Source organism: Xiphias gladius, chromosome 16 (genome assembly GCF_016859285.1).
Source record: "Xiphias gladius isolate SHS-SW01 ecotype Sanya breed wild chromosome 16, ASM1685928v1, whole genome shotgun sequence".
NCBI lineage: Eukaryota > Metazoa > Chordata > Actinopteri > Istiophoriformes > Xiphiidae > Xiphias > Xiphias gladius.
The window spans coordinates 18,028,992-18,049,519 of record NC_053415.1 but is presented as its reverse complement, the minus strand read 5'-3'; the positions used below and the strand labels follow the sequence as shown (position 1 = coordinate 18,049,519).

At 40.9% G+C, this 20,528-nt stretch overlaps 1 protein-coding gene across 4 annotated transcripts; it reads left to right on the top strand.

Moving 5' to 3' along the window:
• Window positions 1-55: 55 nt before the first annotated feature.
• Window positions 56-16,246, top strand: LOC120801842 (immunoglobulin-like domain-containing receptor 2). Of its 4 annotated transcripts, XM_040149120.1 has the most exons (10): window positions 56-350; window positions 3,822-4,151; window positions 5,435-5,554; window positions 8,562-8,618; window positions 10,021-10,167; window positions 10,280-10,441; window positions 10,786-10,899; window positions 12,975-13,176; window positions 13,969-14,635; window positions 15,633-16,246. In XM_040149120.1, the coding sequence occupies exons 1-10, from the start codon at window positions 308-310 to the stop codon at window positions 15,666-15,668; spliced, it is 1,878 nt and encodes a 625-aa protein (XP_040005054.1). In that variant the 5' UTR covers window positions 56-307; the 3' UTR covers window positions 15,669-16,246. The 4 variants fall into 4 exon arrangements, with proteins under 4 accessions (XP_040005054.1, XP_040005055.1, XP_040005056.1 ...); XM_040149121.1 differs by lacking the exon at window positions 8,562-8,618; XM_040149122.1 differs by lacking the exon at window positions 10,786-10,899.
• The last annotated feature ends 4,282 nt before the right edge of the window (window positions 16,247-20,528 follow it).

The following is a 20,528-nucleotide window of genomic DNA, read 5'->3' as shown; positions in this document are numbered from 1 at the left end:
CGTGCCCGGTAGGCACTGCTGCCGCACCCGCTGCATGGGAAAAAAAAAAAAAAAGAACTGGGATCGGATCCCGGCGGACGACAGAGACGACGACTCCGCCGCCCTTGCTCCTGTGCTTTTGTAGACAGAGCAGCACAGGAAGCTGTCAGTGCTTCCGACTGGTGTTCGTGCTGGGACTCACCTCTGCGCGAAGTGGTACAGTCCCGTTAGTCGCAATCCCGAGTCCCGTTCGCCAGCGGCTGCAGAGAGCAGGACAGCGAGATGACCGACATGCGGATAAAGTGCGCCCTACTTTAAAACGGACCATATGATGAACTTTCACCAGTTGGCTATTCTACTGGGAGCATCGTGTAAGTCTAATTCCCTTCTCTAAAACGTGCCGTTTTTACGCCCACAGCGCAACAGGTTGACCATATGTAAACTTATTGCTTATCCCAGGCACCGTGGCTTCGAGCGTTTCCGTTAACGGAAGACTTACAGTGTAAAGTGCTCGTTTTGGGGTTTTATATTTTATTTGGTTGAATTAGGCGAGATGGATTATATTAATTATAGTAATGCTTTGCCCCGTATTAATGAAATCATATCACATCAGGGGCTTTATGGGGCAACCCTGCTAATCCTGGGATTTATAGTGTGAGGTGATCAATATTGTGTTGATTTTACTATATAGTTTACATTATCTCCTCAGATAGTATAATAACAATATTCCCTGAGGGCTAATCAATTTTGCTGTTACAGGCCAATCTGTACAGGAAAGTACTGTGGTTTACTCAATAAAAGCAGCTATACATACAACTATACATTGTGTAGTACAATGGTCAATACTAGGGCTTCAATTTATAGGTTCACCCAAGAAGAGCTGCACCAATTAGTCCTATAATTAATTAGTCAATCAACGGAAAATTCATCTTTAACTATTCTGATAATTGATTAATTGTTTTAGTCATTCCCTGTTCCAAGCTTCTCTAATATGAAGGTTTGATGCTTTTCTTTGTCTTCTCTGATCTAAGAGTGAATGTTTTTGAGTTTTAGACTAGCAGTCAAATAAATTCAGCTATGTGAATGCATCACTTTGGGCACTTTTCACAATTTTTTGAAACATTTTGTAGGCAAAACAATCAATTAATATAATGATTTGCAGGTTAATCAATAATGAAAGTAATTGTTAGGTTCAGCCCCAACCCCAGGTGCACTCAAGTGCACAAGCTGCTGCAAACTTACATCTTATTAGCTACAAGAAGGTCTCACTAAGCAACCATTAGGTCTCAAGAGGGCTGAAAATATGCTTGTGATGGTACATCTGTATGCAATGCTGTCCTGACAATGAATGCTCATTTTTCACAGGTTCTCTTGAGTTTGCTGTAACATTGCAGAGAAATCATTTATGAGACATGGAGACTTTATTCACTCTTATCAGTGCTTTTTGTTAGGCTAATGAGTCAATGTGAAGGAATGCGCGACACAGTAAAGGCAGGAAATGTGACGGCTTTGGAGAGGAAAAGTCTGAGAGTGTTCAGGAAACATGCAGCAGCGGGGCTTTGACCTGGAATACATTTGTGACCACACACTGTTTTAAAGAGTAATCTAATCGTGAAATCACAGGTGGAGGAGGAGGAGACCGTCTGCTGTCTCTGTAACCTGTTCATTAACCTACAGTGAGTCACACCTGATGTGAACCTCATGTAAACAATAGTTATCAGTGACTTAAAGGTGATGCATCCAGCAGTTTCTGTGTTTGTTGCTCTGGACCTCCTCTCACCTCACACTGATGGCCTTCATGCAGCAACGGTTCGGTTTAAATCTCTAGCAGATAATTGGTCCGTTCGCACCCAGCTGGACGAGGCCAGATACTCCTATTGGTTGGGAGTTTGTGACCTCCTCCCCCCTCTCAGCTCCTCAAGTGGGACAGGAAGGGGGGGGGGGTGTTAAAGTCTTAACAATGGACCGGTCCATGAAAAAAAGAAACAAAGGGAAGACCAATGCTCTTCCATGGGAGGAATTTAGGAGCTCAGTCAACCCTCCTCTTGTTCTCTTATCCTGTAAAATCATTTGGCCTAATCACCATCGTTACTGTTTTTTTCTTGTACTTAGACATGTGTAGTTACAGTGTATCCAAGAGATCTGAAAACCCAGTGATGCTCATCTGACAGGGCTCAGTACGTCGTTAAAACTACAATCACACTCATTCGAAACTCACTGCAATGCAATATGTTGCGCTAGGGTTGAACAGTTAGTTGAATAATCGATTTGTTGATAAATTACCAGCAATTTTGATAACTGATTATTAGTTTTAGTAATTTTTCAAGCAAAAATGCCAACGATGCTCTGGTTCCAGCTTCTCAAATGTGAGTATTTGCTGTTTTGGGTTTTTTTTGTCCATTTAACATCAATATTGTTAACTGAATATCTTCGCATTTTTGGACTCTTAGTCGTAAAAAACATGACATCCGAAGATGTCAACTTGGACATAGACTAAACACATTAACATTAACACAATAACACTAAACACATCAATTAATAAAAAAAAACGATTATGTTCATTATCAATTAATCTGCTTAATATTTCCTTAATCAATTAATCGTTTGAACCATATATATGTCCGAAAATAGTGAAAAGGCCTATCACAATGCTGCAGACACCTAAGGTGACATCTCCAAATTACTTCTTTTGTCAGACCAATAGTCTAAAACCAAGATAATCCAGTTTACAGTGACATAAAACAGAGAAAATCCACACAAATGAGAAGCTGGAACTAGGTAATGTTTGGCATTTCTTTCTTGAATGTCTTGAATGTTAGTTTCCATCGATCCACTAATCGATTAATCGACTAATCATTGCAGTTCTAAAATAAATTGATAATGGAAATAACAGTTAGCTGCTGTGCCATGGTGGCCTGGAAATAAGCAGACTTGCCCTCATTTTAGAAGGAGACTCGGAAAAGCATCCATTTTAGATAAACGCGATAAATGCACACAGTATGCTCCTGTTACTGGTCCAAAGGAGAGGCAGGCTGGTGGACTTGCTTTTGTTTTGATTTCCTGTCTTCTGAGAAATGTTTAGAGTGAGTTCCTGCCCCACCTAGAGCTAATATGACTAGCAGAAAGCACCCACGAGCATCTGACCGCTCCATCCCCTCTGTGATGACAACTCCCTGCCTCTCCACAAGCCTCCCAGCCCCCCACACACACTGGAATTTGACCTTCATGACCCCGGTGCCAAGCAACAGAGGAACCCCCACACACCTAATCTCTGTTCATGTCTCTTCTCCCATTTTGATAGGACGCAGGTGTAGAATCATCATAAATCATCTATACAGACAAACGAGACAAAACTGTTTCTGCAGTTATCAAGACGTCATCATTTCCAGTCTTTAAACTGTTTTTGTCTACGCTCAGTTGCCAGGTTATTATTTACACCCAGCTAAAACGAATGCAGTCTAATCAGAAATGACCATAAAGTTGAATCGGCATCTCGAAACAGTTTAAAAAATAGGTTCACATTTTTTTCAAGTCTATCCTAAAAACAACGCTCACGTGCCAACATGTACATACTGGCTGAGAAGAGATGCCTTCCTGATGCACGGGACAAAATCCACCATCCTTATTCTGAGCAAGAAATGCTTTCAAAAGCTAATATGAGCCCTTATGAGTCTGAGATAGACAAACCAAGTGGGTATTTTTCAAAGTCTTTTTAGTTGAGAATTTACTGTTAATGTTACTTTTCTCCATCGCATCTCAGGAAGAAAACACTGTCTGAAGAAACAAAAAGAGGAACTTTCCTACTAACAAGACTATTTCCATGTTTGTTTTGTCTGTGTCAGTGTGTGTGTGTGATGGTGTCCATGTCACAGTGCGGGAGAAGCAGCGCTTTGCGATGCTCTTCCAGTCCGTGGTCCTCCCATGTCAGTACCAAACCGCCTCCACCCAGACCCCGGTGGTGCAGTGGTGGTACAAGTCCTACTGTCGAGACCGCACACGGGAGTCCTTCAGCCTGCCAGAGAGTCTGGGCGTCCAGGCCTCCGAATTGGGAGCCTCGTCCCACCTGGAGTGCTCCGACAACAGCCGCACAGTTCGGGTTGTGGCCTCGGCGCAGGGAGCATCCATGACGCTGGCTGAGCACTACAAAGGCAGAGACATCGCCATCATAAACAGTAATGTGATCCTACTTATCCTCTATGAGAAAGACATGACTTGATGAGAAGGAGTTGCTGCAGCTGTTTGACCACAGCACCCATCCCTGAGCAGGAATCAGAGCTGACTGTGCTTTGTGTTTCCTCTTCTCTAAATAAACTTCTTTTGTCTTTGTCTTACAATAGAGCAGGCACTACACGCACTCACACAATCACCACCTCCTGCTGTAACTCCCATTTATGTATGGACACCTTTTAAACCTCAAGCCTTATCAAGAAAAAACAGCCATGTTTCCTAATGTGTCAGTGGAACAAACGATGGTCAACAACGCTCTCTTGTCATCGTTCAGTGCAGATAAATGAGTTGCTGGTCATCACTTAATTTCACATATAATAAGGTTTCTCTTGTTATTTACATGTAAAAAATCTGTATGTAATTTCATCTTTCTTTTTTGCAGATAAAAAAATACAAAAGCTTAATTATATTCGTGCTGAAGCAATTAGCTGATTATTTGACTGGTCTCTTGAGAACTGATTATTCATTTAAGTAATTTATCCAAGAAAAATGGCACATTTGCTGGTTCCAGCTTCGCCAGTGTGAGAATATACTGTTTTTCTGTCTTTTATTTAGTTGTGAATTGAATACCTTTTTGTTTTGGACTGTCGTTCGGACAAAACAAGCTATATGAAGAGGTCTTCATGGGCTGTAGGAACTCGTGATGGGCATTTTTCACAATTTTCTGACATTCCTAGAGGCCAAACAATCAATGAATCTAAAAAATAATCAACAGCCTATTCTCTGATCGAAAGAATCCCCCTAAATATGTACTCACTTGGTGCAAAGTGTCAAATTGCAGGTGTATTCATACATCGGTACACAGGTGTCAGTGTGTTGTGCACCCAAACGGGTGTGATTAAAAATTCAGAGAGGAATCACAAATCATGTTATTGTATTTAGCGTGCTGAAATATTTTAAGCGTATACGGATTTGAAAATGGTGTCAAGATAAATATGACAGAATATGACATTTCCAAAGAAAGACAAAGGTCATGTCACTACAGACCTACTATTGAGCACAATACAAGAGCTTTAGCCTGATAGAATTACTAGAAGAAATAGAAGTGAGAAATAGATGGTGATTCATTGATCACAATAGTGTTTCATTTTGTTGTGTTTGCTCTCTAACAATGTTCCAAATGTCATTAAACGGGAGCAATGCTCTGCGGAGGATCAGTTTGAATGTACAAAATGCTCACCTCTCACCTCTCACAGTACGTGTAACCTTGCTCCTTGTCTCTGTGCAGAGGCAGACCTGAGGATCGGGGAGCTGCAATGGGGTGACAGCGGGGTGTACTTCTGCAAAATCATTATTGCCGACGATCTGGAAGGGAAGAACGAGGGCCAGCTGGAGTTACTTGTGCTGGGTATGCCAACACATACGTTTTCTACTAAAGGAATAACACTGGACGTGACGCACCTTGAGCCTGATCACGATCGGTTTGCTGCAGTTTTCTTTGTTTCTACGTTTGTTTGTTTGCATATTAAGCTCAGTGAAGTGTCTTTCTATATGTTAGCAAAGGTTTAAGAGGTGGCTTTTTGTTGCCTGCATTCCAAAGTGTCCGTACAACAGCTTCCATGGCGACGGCCTAATGGTGTTTGCCTCTTTACATGTTCCTGATCCTCCATGACAGACTCTATTGTTTAGCCACTTTGGAGGGCTGACGTGGACTTGGCCGGACTGCACTGTAGGTACATCTTGAGTCAGCTAGACTGTGAATGTCAGGGTTTTGCAGCCTTAATAGACGACAGGGGATCATATTTTCAGCTTCACAACAGTTCGTGTTTGGGTGTGTTACTGTGTATTTTCTCATTCTGGTGTGTTTGTTGCTGATAAATTTTTATACATACGCTCTCGAACCTGACCAGCTAATGTCTCCGTGCTAGAGGTCAGGGATTCACCATCTGCTGTGGATGAAAGCTGAAGTAGCACATCGACTCGCTGAGGGAGAAATTGTGGAGACCATTGTTGCCAAAGCCACTACTTAAGCTGTTACCACGGCAACGTGCTTTTTTTCAAAGGGGATGGGAGCATGTTAAGGAGCAGACATGAAGAGAGAGAGAGAGAGAGAGAAGAAGACAAGGGGCAGAACCAGGCTAAACTCTCACCACATTGTGATCTGAGAGTTACCCCAAAACGATTTTCTTCCTTTAAGTTAAGACTGACCCGATGAGCTTGTCGTTTTTAAGTCTGCTCGTTCATACCTCCTCCGCTGTGCGCTAATCCGATTATAATCATCTCACAGGAAAGAAGAAGAAGGGGGGCTTAAACTTGGGAGAATAACAAGACTACACTGGGTTTAGATATTTTTTCTTTTAGCTTTGCCACGTTACAGCCACAAAATCGGAATTAGAAAGTGTGTAGAACCGCTCCAGTGCCAGTTTGGCATTTTCTGAAGTTTTCACTTTCTTGCTGAGCATTAGATGACAAGAGTGATACCACTCTCATATCTGTCGGTTCAAAATCAAGTTATCAATATCAAGCAGCCGGGTAGTTTAGCTTAGCACAGCCTGGAAACAGGGGGGAACCACTTAGTATGGCTGTCTCCAAAAGTAATAAAATACGTCTACCAGCACCGCTAAAGCTCACTCATTAACAAGTTATATATTGTTTTTTTAATCCATAAATAGTTTAGCACATAACCTCTAGTAAAAGCACAAATTTTCCAGTCTTTAAGCTAAGATAAGCTAGCCAGCTGCTAGCTCTGGCTTCATATTTACTGTACAAACATGAGACTGGTGTAGATCTTCTCATCTGACTCTCTGCAGGAAAGCGAAAAAAGCTTTTAAGCACCAGTTTGTACAGTCTCTTCTCCCACCATCGCTCTAATCTCTGGTTTAACTTTTCTTTAGGATTAATTCAGTTTTCGCCACCTTTGCTCATCCTTTTTTCTTGCAAAATCTTCTTCTCCGCACTCCTCCATTACTCATGCCTGGACTTTCCGTGCTCTCCCTGCATCTTTCACTGCCTCGCTCCCTGTCGGGGCTGCATAGCTCCTCAGCTCTCTCAGGTTACTCAGTGTTACTGAGCTTCATGGTATGTAGATGAGTGTGTCAGGGCCGGGGAAGCAAGATTACCTATTTTATTGGGAAAGGGTATGCTGTTTTTTTTTTTTCCCTCCACAGAAACAGCATACTCAGCACACTCTGGAGCCTGACTGCCAGTGGGTGTTAAGTCTCTCTCTGTAGTATGTAGACAGATGAGACAGTGACTGGTCTTTACTCTAATTATAGTCTTTTGCCACCTGATGATAAGCACAAACTAGAAACATGAACACCTGCAGTTATGTTTCAGTCTCAGCACACCTGTTGCAGTCCCTTTTCTGTATTTTGCAGTTCTGTAACTGCCCTGAATTTTTGTTGTCTCCATTTTGACCTGAATCATAAAAGAGCTCTTGTGGTAAATTGTTGCCCTAGAATCGCTGTGTGCCCCAGTTTCCAAAACCCCCTCTTCGTCCTCACACACTGCCTTTGTTGTCACCCCTTGATACGTGTGTGTTCTTGTGTCTGTGTATGTGTAGCATGTGCATTCATTCATTCGTGTGCTGTTTGAATGCCGTCAGAGAGGCACATGTTTAGTCCGCACCTCATCACAGAAATACAGCACTGCAGGCCTCTTGCTAAAATTAGATTCAAAGTAAGATGAGTTTGACTTTTTAACTCTGAACTCTGACTTACATGACTTAGCTTATGTTCATAGCTTTGTATTTTTGAAAGCACTTGTAGGAAACTATGACATCTTTTTTTTTTTATTAGCTTGATCTCTGGACACCGAAACATATCAGTGAGCCATAGCTGTAAACTCTGTGAGGCTATACTTAGGCACCGCGTTGGTTTGAGCTAAATGCTAACCCCAGCATGCTAACATCCTCAATGACAAGGCTAAAATGCTAATCTTTAGCAGGAACGATGTTTACCATGCGCACCATCTTAGTTTAGCCTGTCAGCATGCTAACATTTACAAATTCGCACTAAACACAAAGTGCAACTGAGGCTGATGGGAATGACATTACTTTTTGCAGATATTTAAACCAAAGTATTGGACAATCTGACATTTTTGACCTGATGGTGGCGCTAGATCAAAAGTTCAGGGGTCACCGACGTAGTGACTGTCATGCTGCTAGCATGGCTAAAAATGTAACACAGCATGTGTTATGTATAATTCACAAATCAAATTTACAAAGTCAGAAACATTAATGCTTTGTTACTTTGTGTTTGCTGATTGTGTAAAAAGTTGTTCCCTTCAGTTTTTCAATTACTGCATGACCATTAATCATCCACCCTGCTACCAAATTTTCTCATTTGCCTGACCTTTTGACTCTTGCTTCCTGCTTCCTCTGCCGGCCTTCACCTGTGCTCTCCCTCTCTCTGCAGGCAGGAAAGGTGAGCGGGACGATCTCCTACCTGAGTTTGATGTGGAGATTATGCCAGGTACGGCACTTCCCCCGCACTTTTGTCTCACTGCCTGGCATCTTCTAGCTTCCCTAATGCCGCCTAATGTTTAATTCTAACTGACCAATCAAAACTCTCTTTGACTAACAAATGTATACTCACAAGCCTTTGTTGACACTGATCTTTTGTCCGATGTACAGTATGTTACCATTAAACTGACGAAACATTACCAGTCACAAGATCTAACCCAACCTGAATATACACACAGTCAGTAGGTTATTGGAGCAACATAAAGCAAAATTCACAGACTTACATTTCTTATCCTTTACCTCTGGTCATGATTCAAATTCCACAGGGGATATGTGTTGATTTACCAAGGGGTTTTGAGTGCCTTTTGCTTTTTAGCACACCCTGAGGAAGTGTGTTGCTAGAGTCTGGATGCTTAAGAGATGTGATGGAGGATAAGAGTCACTTAGAGTTCCCTAGAGATCGCCTGGAGTTTCCCATTTGAGTGCTCTGTGGTTTTTGGATACATATTTGGAAAGACACAGAAACATAGCAAAGCTTTAAAGGGAAATTGTACTTAATTACAACTTGTATGCATGTTTGGCCGGCATGTCTGTCAGTTACGACAACACTGTACTCACCAAGATCTGCAAACACGTAAGTTAAAACAAAGAGGTTAAACCACAGGAGAAAACAAGAGTTTCAGCTGCAGCCATGCAAACAATCAGACATTTTTGTCTGATTTTCCTAACTACTTTATTAAGAAGTAGAACCAAAAGTGGGTGAAATATCAGTAATCATCCCTCATTTCACAGAAAAAAAATAAATAAAAATGGTCGCACATATAAGGCATGTTCAGTTTCCTCGAGAAGCCACTCTGTAAACTTTGGATGTTTACAAAGGACAGTTTGGAAAATAATTTTTTTATCTTCATTTTTTCTTTCACATTACATTTAGCGTACCTGGGCATTCGTTAAAACCCCCATGACTTCACATATTTATTGCCCCATTTGACTTATTTTTAGCGATGTCACCCACCATGTTTTGTTATCAATAGGAATGATAACCATAAGCATGAAAATAAAACCCAAGTTGTAAGTGATCCTTTAAAAAGCAACTTAACTTTTTGCTGACCATCATGGGTTTAACTTGCAACAATGCTGCAGTGATGTAAAAGTGTACCTCATGGTGCGTCAGTACACTGTGACATCATTTGATTACAGTTAAAAGCTTCTGTATGTCTTTGGAGGTTGTTGTGCGGATATTGTTCCCTCATTTGTGCGTCTTATTTTTAACAGGATATTTGCTAATCATATTTATTTTTTGAGGGGAGCTGGAACAGAGTATTTAATCTTTTACTGTATTTGTTTATCTGTGTGTGTGTGTGTGTGTGTGTGTGTGTGTGTGTGTGTGTTTGTTTGCGTCTCTACTCCAGAGTGGGCGTTTGTGGGATCTGTAGTCCTGGGCAGCATCTTGTTCCTGTTGTTGTTGGGGATCTGCTGGTGCCAGTGTTGTCCTCACTCCTGCTGCTGCTACGTCCGCTGCTGCTGCTGTCCTGACACCTGCTGCTGCCCACGACACTGTGAGTAACAAAAACAACTACTGGATTACTTTCTTTATGTGCATTCTCAGAATCAACTTGACAGCAATCCCTCGGCATTGAAGGTTTACTGTTTTGTTGTTCTCCCGTATAGTGTATGAGGCAGGGAAGATGGCAAAGAGTGGACAACCGCCCCAGGTTCCCGTGTATCCCTACTACATCCCTGGTGTCCCTACTGTGGTCCCTCTTGCTCCTTCATCCCTTGTGGACCCAAAAATCACCTCTATCCCCTCAGTGGAGAATAACTTGGCTGGCGGTTAGTGTAATCAATGTAGTTCGTAAGGTGCAAAGATATTAGAAAGCTCTGGAACAGCCTGTTTCAGCAACACTGATTTGACTAACCCTCATTTCATCTGTCATCCCTCCGCCTCAAGTCTGTCTCTAATCTGAATAGAAGCTGTAGAAACTACAGACATGTCTGACGGCCACATGCATGTTTGTTGTTTAAATCCAGTCTTAACATGTTTGAGTTTGGTTGTTTAGTTTTTACCTTGTAAGAATGTGCATTACATGCTCAAATTTACACGTATATGTGTGTGTGTTGCATGATAACTGTATGTTGCTATGTGTGTACGGCTGTGTGTGTGTCCACATCCACAGTGTGCAGTGGTTATCGACTGAAATGCAGTCCAGACCAGGACTCAATGAGAGTTTTGTACTACATAGAGAAGGAGATGGCTCAATTTCCCTCTGCCAAGTCTGCTGCACTCAAACGTAAGCCTGCACAGATAAGGCCAGTTTCTGTTATCTGTGTGGCAGCCTGAAAGTGTGTGTGCGTGTGTGTCCATGTGTGTGTCCAAGTGTTTTCCTTTTATTTGCATGGTTTGTGTAAATTAACTAGTGAAAGTTTTTGTCTAATCCTTACATTCATTTCACAACATCCAGCTGTCCTTACTGAAATCAGAAAAAGATGTTTCTCATATTCAATAAGGAAGATTTATATGTATGGTCCCGCTTTCTGGTAATCTTTGTATTCTGTTCACACACAAACACATACACATAAATCCAAAGTCCATCATAGGGGCGGGCAGTATAGATCAAATCCTGTATCACTGTATATAGGTGGATTTCCATTCCAGTGTAGCTCAAATTTTAACCAAATTTTACGAAACTCAGCGAAAGAAAAGGCAAATTAATGCATGTTTCTATTCATTGCTGTTATGCGAATATTAGGAGTTGGTTTGTCAAAATGAACCGCTGGTGGTGCTAACTCTTCCATCATGCGCCATTAAAGCTTTTGCAGAAGAAGAGGGTGCAACAAGATGACGCCATTAAAAAAGCTCCAGTCGAACCCCAAAGAGTGAAAAATAATGGATAACACATGTTGAACATGGAAGGGAAGCTACAGTGAACGTTAAGGTCACATGCTTCATGTACGCCAGGATTTATTTGATAAAGATGTTTCCATTGCACTCTGTCGCATTTTGCCACACTAACTTTTCCTCCTTAGCCAAGCGTAAAAACTTTATTGACATATTTAAAGATTATTTTGTTGGTTTTTTTTTAATTTCCAGTGTTTCCTCCCAGGGTTTTTTATTTGCAAACTGAAAATGAGCATTAAAAGAGATGAATGGAAACCCACCTTATGTCATTTTACATTGTGATTTCTATAAAAACAATTGAGAAATTGCCACTGAATAAAATAATCAGACAAGATTTATAATCCAGCATATTAGATATCTGATAAATCAAAGTACTTCAGCACAATTGTGTAAAAATCATACAAAGCTAATATGGCCATAAAGCATTTCTGCTTCTTGATATGCAACATTACCCATGATGTCTTATGCATTACAGATCTTATACTGTATATGAGAGTTAATAGGTGTTGTGGTTACCTATTGTTTAATACACCTTTTGCACAGATTTAGAACAGTGGAACATTAGAGAGATGGACATTGTCTTGAACATGTTTAAAGAATAAAGTTGGAGATATTTGTTCTTTCAACAAATTCCATAAAAACACCAAATAGTTAGTCTGTCCCTCAATACTTTGACTTCCCCTTCCTGTCTCTTGGCCCAAGCCCGCTGGTTCCTGCTGAATATGAAAACCTTTAACAACAAGTCACAACTATAAGGTTCCATTTTAAAAAAAAGGCTCAGTTACTTTCTAAAACAGCTGGGCACTGTAGTCTGCAGCAAACGCTGCTAAGACAGGAGTAAATAGTGCATTTGTTGGGAACTATTTTCCATGGCGGATTAATACACATTATGTGAGTATTTAGTGCGGCGGGATGGTGGGATTGACTGAAACTACAACTACAGTTCCCATTTTTATTATAATGAAGGAATATTTCACCCAGTGTGACACTGTGGCTCATTTATGCGTTTTAATAGTTTTGGAAGGTTGTAGGAGCTCTATGGCAGAAAGGAATAAGAGGTATCTGTAAGCTTTGGCTGCACAGGAAGTTCTTATTAGTAGTCTTGTATTAGGTTTATTAATAGGATACATTTGTTGATGATAAGAAGGATAAAGAAGATCACCAGATGTATCCTTTAAATTGGGTTGTGACAGTAGGTTGAGGTGGCACGTGAGACATTTCTGCCCTCAGTAATTTGCAGTCAGCTGTGAACAGAGTTCACAATTATATAGTCATAGAAATAGATAGCAGTTCTAGCTCCCCACAACTTATTCTGAAATGTTTGATTGCAACATTTCAGAGCCATGTTTGCGTAATTCTGCAGGTGGTTTGAGAAAACCTACCTTAAAAATTGTGAAAAGTATTTTTACAGTGATTTTTATAATAAAAGTAGCAAATGTGATTTTAGCGATGTGTCTGTCCCAACAGCCAGTAGCCTATCGGAGCTGAGCTCCCTGCATGAGGGCGGGACTACCGACTTCAGACACACCTACCAGACGGTCCAGATGAAGGCGCTCCCGCCCATCATGGATCTCGATGAACAGTCAGCGGTGAGAGCAGCTCCACCTACACAGAGTCGGAGGCCCCGACCGGACAGAGGAAATCACTCAGACGATGAACTGGACAGACGGTATAATTTTAATAGATGTTGCCGGTGTTATTTAGTGCTTATGTGTTAAGAGAGTAAAGGTCCCATGAAATGTTGCTAATACTTTTTTAATGTGACCTGTTGGAACAGGTCAGTGAGTGGAGGACTGTTAGAAAATTTCTAATGATTTCATTGAACATTTTGTAAACGCACTCATGCACCATGACTCTGATACTATGGACTCACAGTTTTCCTAGAAGTAGCAGTTTTCCAGGAAGATCACATGAGATTTTGAATTCCCCCAGAAAATTTGGCACACACTCGTCTGGGATACAGGCTACAATATTTGGCTTTATAGACAGATATTACACGCATGTGTTTTCTGTATTTTCTCATATCTATTTCCTGCCTCTGTCTTCCTCCACGCACATCTGCTACCTTGGAGTAATCTTTGATAGCAGCCTCTAATTTCAACACCATGAAAATCTCATCATTAAAACACCTCCAGCGGCTCCCTGTCCCACGATGGATTCAACTCAAGGCTCTTCTCTTCCATCTATAACCCCTCCATAACTAAGCCACCCCACCTACCCTCCCGCCTTTCCACCTTCACACTCCCTCCCTTTTGCTCCTTCCACACCAGATATCCCCTCTATCCAAGAACCAGACCTGGAACTGTGACTGCTCCTTTTTTTACTATGTTCGAGAAGTTACTAAAAACCTGTCTTTTTAAAACTGTTTTAGTGTTTGACTCCGTGTCCTGCATTATTCAGTGCCTGTGTTGTGTTTTGCTCCATCTCACTGTGTGCTGAGTTGTGCTCTTCCTTTCTGTAGGTTGAACCCTCGCTCAGAGCACCTGAAGAGAAAGACGCTGAGCAGAAGAGGGCGCACCGGCTCCCTGGACGAGCTGGAGGAATTCACTCGGTCTTACGGGTCCCGCGGTCGACGGGCTGAGCCTCCAGACCGGGCCTATGATCGGGACTACAGCCCTCCGAGGCGCTTCTACAGAGATGAAGATGATGGCTGGGGGCGCCGCAGCCCCTCACCTTTGCCACAAAAGAGACGGGACACATGGGACAGTGATCGCCCCTCACGGCCGCCCCAAAGCAGAGGATATGACGACGCCTTCCTCAACAGTGTGCTGGAGAGCAAGGCGAGGGGGCGGGGAGGGGACAGAGGTGCTGGGAGGATGGACGAGGACAGTGACACTCCCTCCAAAGGCAGCTCCAGAGGAAAAGGCACCGATAGTTACTACAGCCGGTCACCGAGCAACCGTCCAGAAGAGGAGGACCCTTTGCCTCCGTACTCTGAGTGGGAGGCGGAGCGGTTCCGCAGGGCTGACCTGACCTCAGACCGGTACCGCACAGCAGAACCTCCCAGACCAGAGAGATACAGGACCACTGAACCAGCCATGAGGCCTTTCTCTTACACCCGACCCCACCAGGGAATGTCCCATACACTACAGGGGGGCAGAGAGGAGAGAGACAGGAGCCGAAACCTGGTGAGTTACTTGTAGCAGGAACATGGACTTCCTTCCTCCTCAGCTCTTCAGGAAAGGAGCCTCTAAATCCTGTAAATGTTACAGGATAAGGCTGGTCATATTCTACATTTTTCTTACTGTCAACAAATCCCATGGAAAAAACCAAAACCAACAATGAAGTATCCAAAGCCTAATGTGGTCTCTTCCTCTCCACTATTGTCCATATAGTCAAAACATATCAGGAAGTGCATCATATGAGGCGCTATGGATAAAAATGGCTGTAATTCGTAAACGGTTGATTTGGTGTTTTTGTTAAACCCTCATGAATTAAAGCTGATAGTCTAAACTTCAATCACATCTTGATGCTGTCGTTTCGAACCCATCGTGGTGGTGTACAAAGGAAAAATTAGGTAAATTCTATCACTGTCCAAATACTTATGGAACTAACTGTACATCTTCAGTCGGAATGAATGGAGTTATAGTCAAAAAAGTGCCGAGAAACATCATTAGTTTTGATCTGTTCACGGGATTTGTTGACAGTCAGAATAAAACAGAACAGAGCCAGGCGTAAACATTTTAAAACGTTTATTTACAGTATTATGTACATAATCTGATTGTCTCTCGTGCAATTTACATGTAGAATTTTATGGTCTTAAAACTGAAGCCATTATAACCTACTTTTTACACGATTTTATAGACGTAGCTGAAACATCTTTGTTTAAATCTGAAATGAATTAATGAGAGTAGTTGCAATGATCAAATTTTCATTGGAACTCAGACATGTATAATCTGCCCATGCTTGCAACCATCAAAGTGTTACAAATGCTTACCGGTTAACAAAACATCCAAAAAAAAAAAAGACATGTGGATCAGTTTCACAGTCATTATTAACACGGCTTGAGCTGCATGATTTCTGTCAGTTGTAATAACGCTTACCTCAGACATCAGGCTGGACTAACCTCGCATGAGCATGAATGCAAAGTCTCTGATGTATGGCTGTTGGTGTTTTCCTTAACAGAGCACTGCACTGAGCAGGGACTCTCTCATAGTGTGAGAAGGTTTCCCGGCGTCCACCCCGCACAGCACTGCCAGTCCGTTCGTTTAAACCGTCCTGTTGCTACACAGGAGGGGATAAGTGCTCTGCCATCAGCCACATGAAGTCTGACTCATCTCACTGAAATAACTGCACTGAAAAACAACATTAGTGAATGGAAAACAAGCGTGCAAGAAGCGGCATGTGCAGATGTTTCTGCTTTTACTCATGTGCATGAATTATTCCTGTGTACTTCTTCCTGTGCGGTCTACAGGTGGTATGTATGTGGCGTGTGCATCAGTTTTATTTGTTGAATTTGATGAGTCGAGTGACTGGATTTACTTTACACCGGTGCCAAGATGTATTTTTTTTTAATTATTTGCCAATTTCAGAATGATCTTTTGTAAACTAAGCAGAACACCACAGTCTTATTATTTTCCTACAGTCTTCATACTCAGTACACTGCAACTCAGGTTCACTTTGTATTTCTATTTGTCTGTTGCTGATATTGTACTGTTTGCAAGTACTGTACCTTGAATTTGCGCTGCAGAATTTAATTGCACTGCTTAAATAATTTTTGAATAAAGAAAACTCTGCTGAAGTCTTCACTGTCTTACATGAATGTATTTCAAATTATCTCTGACGATTATTTTCTCGATCAATCGATTCCTCATAAAATATCGTAGAATAGTTAAAAAAAATCCCCATCGCATCGTTTCCTAACATCCAAACTGACGTCTTCAAAAAAGCTTGTTTTGTTTGAGCAGGAAGAGAGACTGGAACAAAAGATATTCTGTTCACTATCATATGAAACAAAAAAAGCAGTAAATATACACAGACTTTTTCTACTGTACATGTTATTTGTTAGGTTCTGTTCATACTCTACATTTAATACCTACATTCTGACATATCATAAATGCTCTACAGTTAATGCATTGTTTTATTTTGTATCTATCACAGTTAGTGTACATCAATTCTTTCTATACTAACCCATTAGTTTTTTTTTTGTGTACATTGATTATCTTTATATATCTCTATAAGCACTTTTGCTAGTGTTTGCACTATCTAGTTACATGCTAAACTGCATCTTTTGTACAAATACTCACTATATGTTAAAGCAATAGAAAGGAATCCAATCAAAAATGGTCACAATTGAGAAGATTTCTTAGATTAAAGAAATGTTTTGCAGTTTTGCTTGAAAAATTACTTCAATGATTATAAAAATGGTTGCTGATTAATTTTCTGTCGATCAACTAATCCATTAATCGACTAACAATTTCAGCTCTTCACACAGCATGATTACAGATTTTAAAACAAATCAGTATAATTAAATGTTTTTTTTCTACAAAGTCTTTTGGATAATGTTACATCAAATGCTAAAAGCCTTCATTAATATACAAGTCCTATGACAGAATAATAATTTGAATAGGAAAAAGAGGTCCAACCTAGTTGTAATGTACTGAAATGACATTTGGTTTGGACGGTCATCAGTTATCAGTCATTGCATTTCGAGCCCCGCCTCAGCGCAGCATCAGTCTCAATCGTACTAAGCACATGAGAGGAGTCGATTTATCCGTGGCCAAAGTTCTTGTAGGTGGAAAAACACCCAAACGGGACAAAAAGTAACCGAAATGATCACAACCCGCCCAAAAACGATTTTAACCGGCCAAGTTAGATAAAACAGTAGCACAGCTGAGTGGAAAACAGCCCAATCTGGCAACACTGATGCCAACGTGTCATTCGGATCATACATTTTTATATTTGTTTGTTAAATTATTTTTAGAGGTTTTTTTAGAACTCACAAACTGTACTACACATTTTCAGTCCGTCACTCCAGCTGTTCCATAAAAATTCACCCCTTTGACAGCATTACAGTTATTTTTTTACATTTGTCCTGTTGCGGGAGAAAACCTTCACCAGGGCCAGACGGGTTCAGATTCTCTCCCCCATGAATCGTTGTCTTCAGTAACACACTATGCAATCTTCAGAGTTCAATGTGAAGTAGATTTATTGTATATTGAAACTAAGCACAATTAACCGAGCTGGTCCCGGGAGCAGCTGAACAGTTTCAGTATTACATTCATTTTTATACCAGTACTTTCTCCTCCTCCTGTCAGCTTGATTGTAGGTACACTCCCATCATCAAACCTTTTTAATGGTAATTTACTGAACACATCCAGAATAAACAAAAAAAATAAATGATCACAATCACAATCAGGAGGATATAAAAATAATGATTCCATACAGTAGTATATGAAATAGTATATATGAAACAGTGGGATATTTCTGATTTTAAACAACTTTTGCATTATTTAGGGAGTATTTTGGTTTTAGTCTGGTATGTGATTTTGCTGTTTTAAAAACCTAGTAGGTCAGAATAATAGAGCCTTTAATAAAAATTGGGTTTGCTGGTTTTTGATAATAGATTTGTTTACAACTCATGGCTCTCTATTGAAGTATAACATGTAATTTGAATTTTCTTATGTGTATTTCTCATTTGATAATTCCCATCTGTAAGTAATGTAACTATAATGTTAAAATAACCGGTGACATAATGTTTGCAGTTCCACTGTTTTGACAAGAGTGTTTTTAATATAAAATACCCATTGTCTGTCACAGGATCTGATCTTTGAGTGGCTATTGTGGTTGATAATGTGTGTGATAATGTGTGTGTACCTTGGACAAAGCCTGTGCTTTTTATCGTAGCTTATCAAATATACAGAGATGAATAAACACTAGAGCTTTACTGACAACTCCCGCACACACCGTCATCCATGTAGAACACGTGTCGTGCTTTAAAACGTTTATATAAAGTATTTTAGTGTGTGAATGGGGAAAAATAGCACATCATAATCTCACAACATTTACAGAAGAGCTACACGTTACCACGGGCGGGTTTGGACAGTCCGGGGCACAGTTTTAAAAAAAAAGGGGGCACATTTTTAAAATTAGTAAAAATGGGTTAAGGCTGATATTTAGACCCCCCATTCTTGGCAGTAAAAAACTGTACATCATTATTAGTCGCGCTGTTTATTTCGTGTAATAAATAAATGCCAAATAAACAAACCTCAAATGTCTAACATGAAGTCATATAAACATATAATACAGTCCTGGACAGATTATGAGACAACGGGCCCCTCGACTCAGGCATGTAAAAGGCCCTCCCTACCCCTCCAACACAGAAGCAAGAGACCAAGACCAAAAGAGACGCACAATGACAGTCATTCATTTTTTGTCAGTTTATGTTCATTTTGAGTGTATTTGTAGTTACTTCTTTTTGTAGTCATTTTGTGTCTCATTATGGTCATTTTGCAATTCTTTGCAGATGTTATGTTTCTCTTTTTGGTCATTTTGTGATTCTTTCAGGTCGTTTTGTGTCTCTTTGTAGCTTTTTTTGTACCTTTTTGTGGTTATTTTTTGATTCTTTGGGGTTGTTTGATACGCTTTTCAACAAGAAATGTTGACAGTCACTTCATAGAGACGCTCGGGAACAGTAGCCTCTTGGCCTGTACCTGTTCAGTTACCCATCCATGATACCAACAAGCCCACTACCTCAGACCCTGGAGAAGATGCACCAGGGGTGATGATCTGACTTTTCTTTGGGGGGGAAGGGTTCCAACCCTCTGGCCCTGCCTCTGCATGTTATTGCTGTGTCTTTAGAGCAGAAAACAGACTAAGTGTTGGCAATAACATGACTTTTTGTAACACAGCCTGGAAATTACGGTGCAAATATTTTATACACACTGGATACAAAGACACAGGAAATGAAAGGTACTGTATGTGCTCTCCAGGTACTGACAAGGAAGGAATTTAAAAAGTGAACCAGACACAGATGTGATGGCAAAGCTTTTCATCCGTGGAGCATTTTTCACAGGATTTCAAGCACACTTCAGAGAGCTGAGAGCAGCACTTGAGTTCGGCTCAGGCGGGTTTGTTTTGTGTCAACAATAAAGCTCGCTGGGGTCTATATCCTGGACGGGAGATGTAAACAAGCTTGGACAAAGAGCTCCAACGTTCGTTCAACGTGACTCATCCTGAGGGCGAACTTTACACTCGGGCTGTTTGCCACAAACGAAAAAGCGAAGCTGACCTGCTTCTACTTTGCTCAATTTGCATTCAGATTATGCAGGCTTCACTCCTTTTAATCTAACCCCTATTTCTTTATCATTTTGCTCACATGCTGAGGGCATGCCAGCGCAAAGATTTATGGAGTGGAGGTTACCATTCACATGAAGTGTGTATTCGGCTGCCTCGTAAACAGCATTTGATTACACTCATTAGAGGCACTGAACTCATCAAAACACAGCAGGGAACAGAGCATTTACTCATGAATAAAGTAGTGATTTACTAATCAGGCTGTCAGTTTCTCCACCGTTACTCTTTTCCTGTTAAGGGGTGGGGGGGGTCTTTATCCGAATAGAGGGTCTAAGGATAGAGGACTACATGCTTAGAAAATGGACTGAAAAAGTGGTGTTTTCTCTGCAGCCAGGGAAGAATTTAGAGAATTATAAATAATGCATAGTGCTGATTTGTGTGATCAACATGTGTAGTCGTGCCGCTGAATTACCAAACTGATTTTCTCATAGTAAGTTAGTGTTAAGCCATGTCAGTAGGTCCCAGACTCTTGAATGTGTATCCACATTAGCTAAATATCAGTAAAAGCAAATACTCAAATTTGAATGATCTATATCACAAACGTGGTGCTTTTTCTTAAACTATCATCCACTGTTGAATGAATGAGTTTGCTTGCTAATTAACTACGGGTGGAAACAATGCACACTGCTGGTACCTAGAGGAGGAAGACTTATGATCCTTTACTTAAGCAAGAGTAGCAAAACCACAGTGTGAATATAAACCATTAAAAGTGCTGCTTTGAAAATG

Coding starts and splice junctions, on each gene's coding strand:
- LOC120801842 (XM_040149120.1), top strand. CDS start 308: ATGATGAACTTTCACCAGTTGGCTATTCTACTGGGAGCATCGT. Junction 4,152..5,434: donor AGACATCGCCATCATAAACA/GTAATGTGATCC, acceptor GTCTCTGTGCAG/AGGCAGACCTGAGGATCGGG. Junction 10,442..10,785: donor GGAGAATAACTTGGCTGGCG/GTTAGTGTAATC, acceptor CCACATCCACAG/TGTGCAGTGGTTATCGACTG.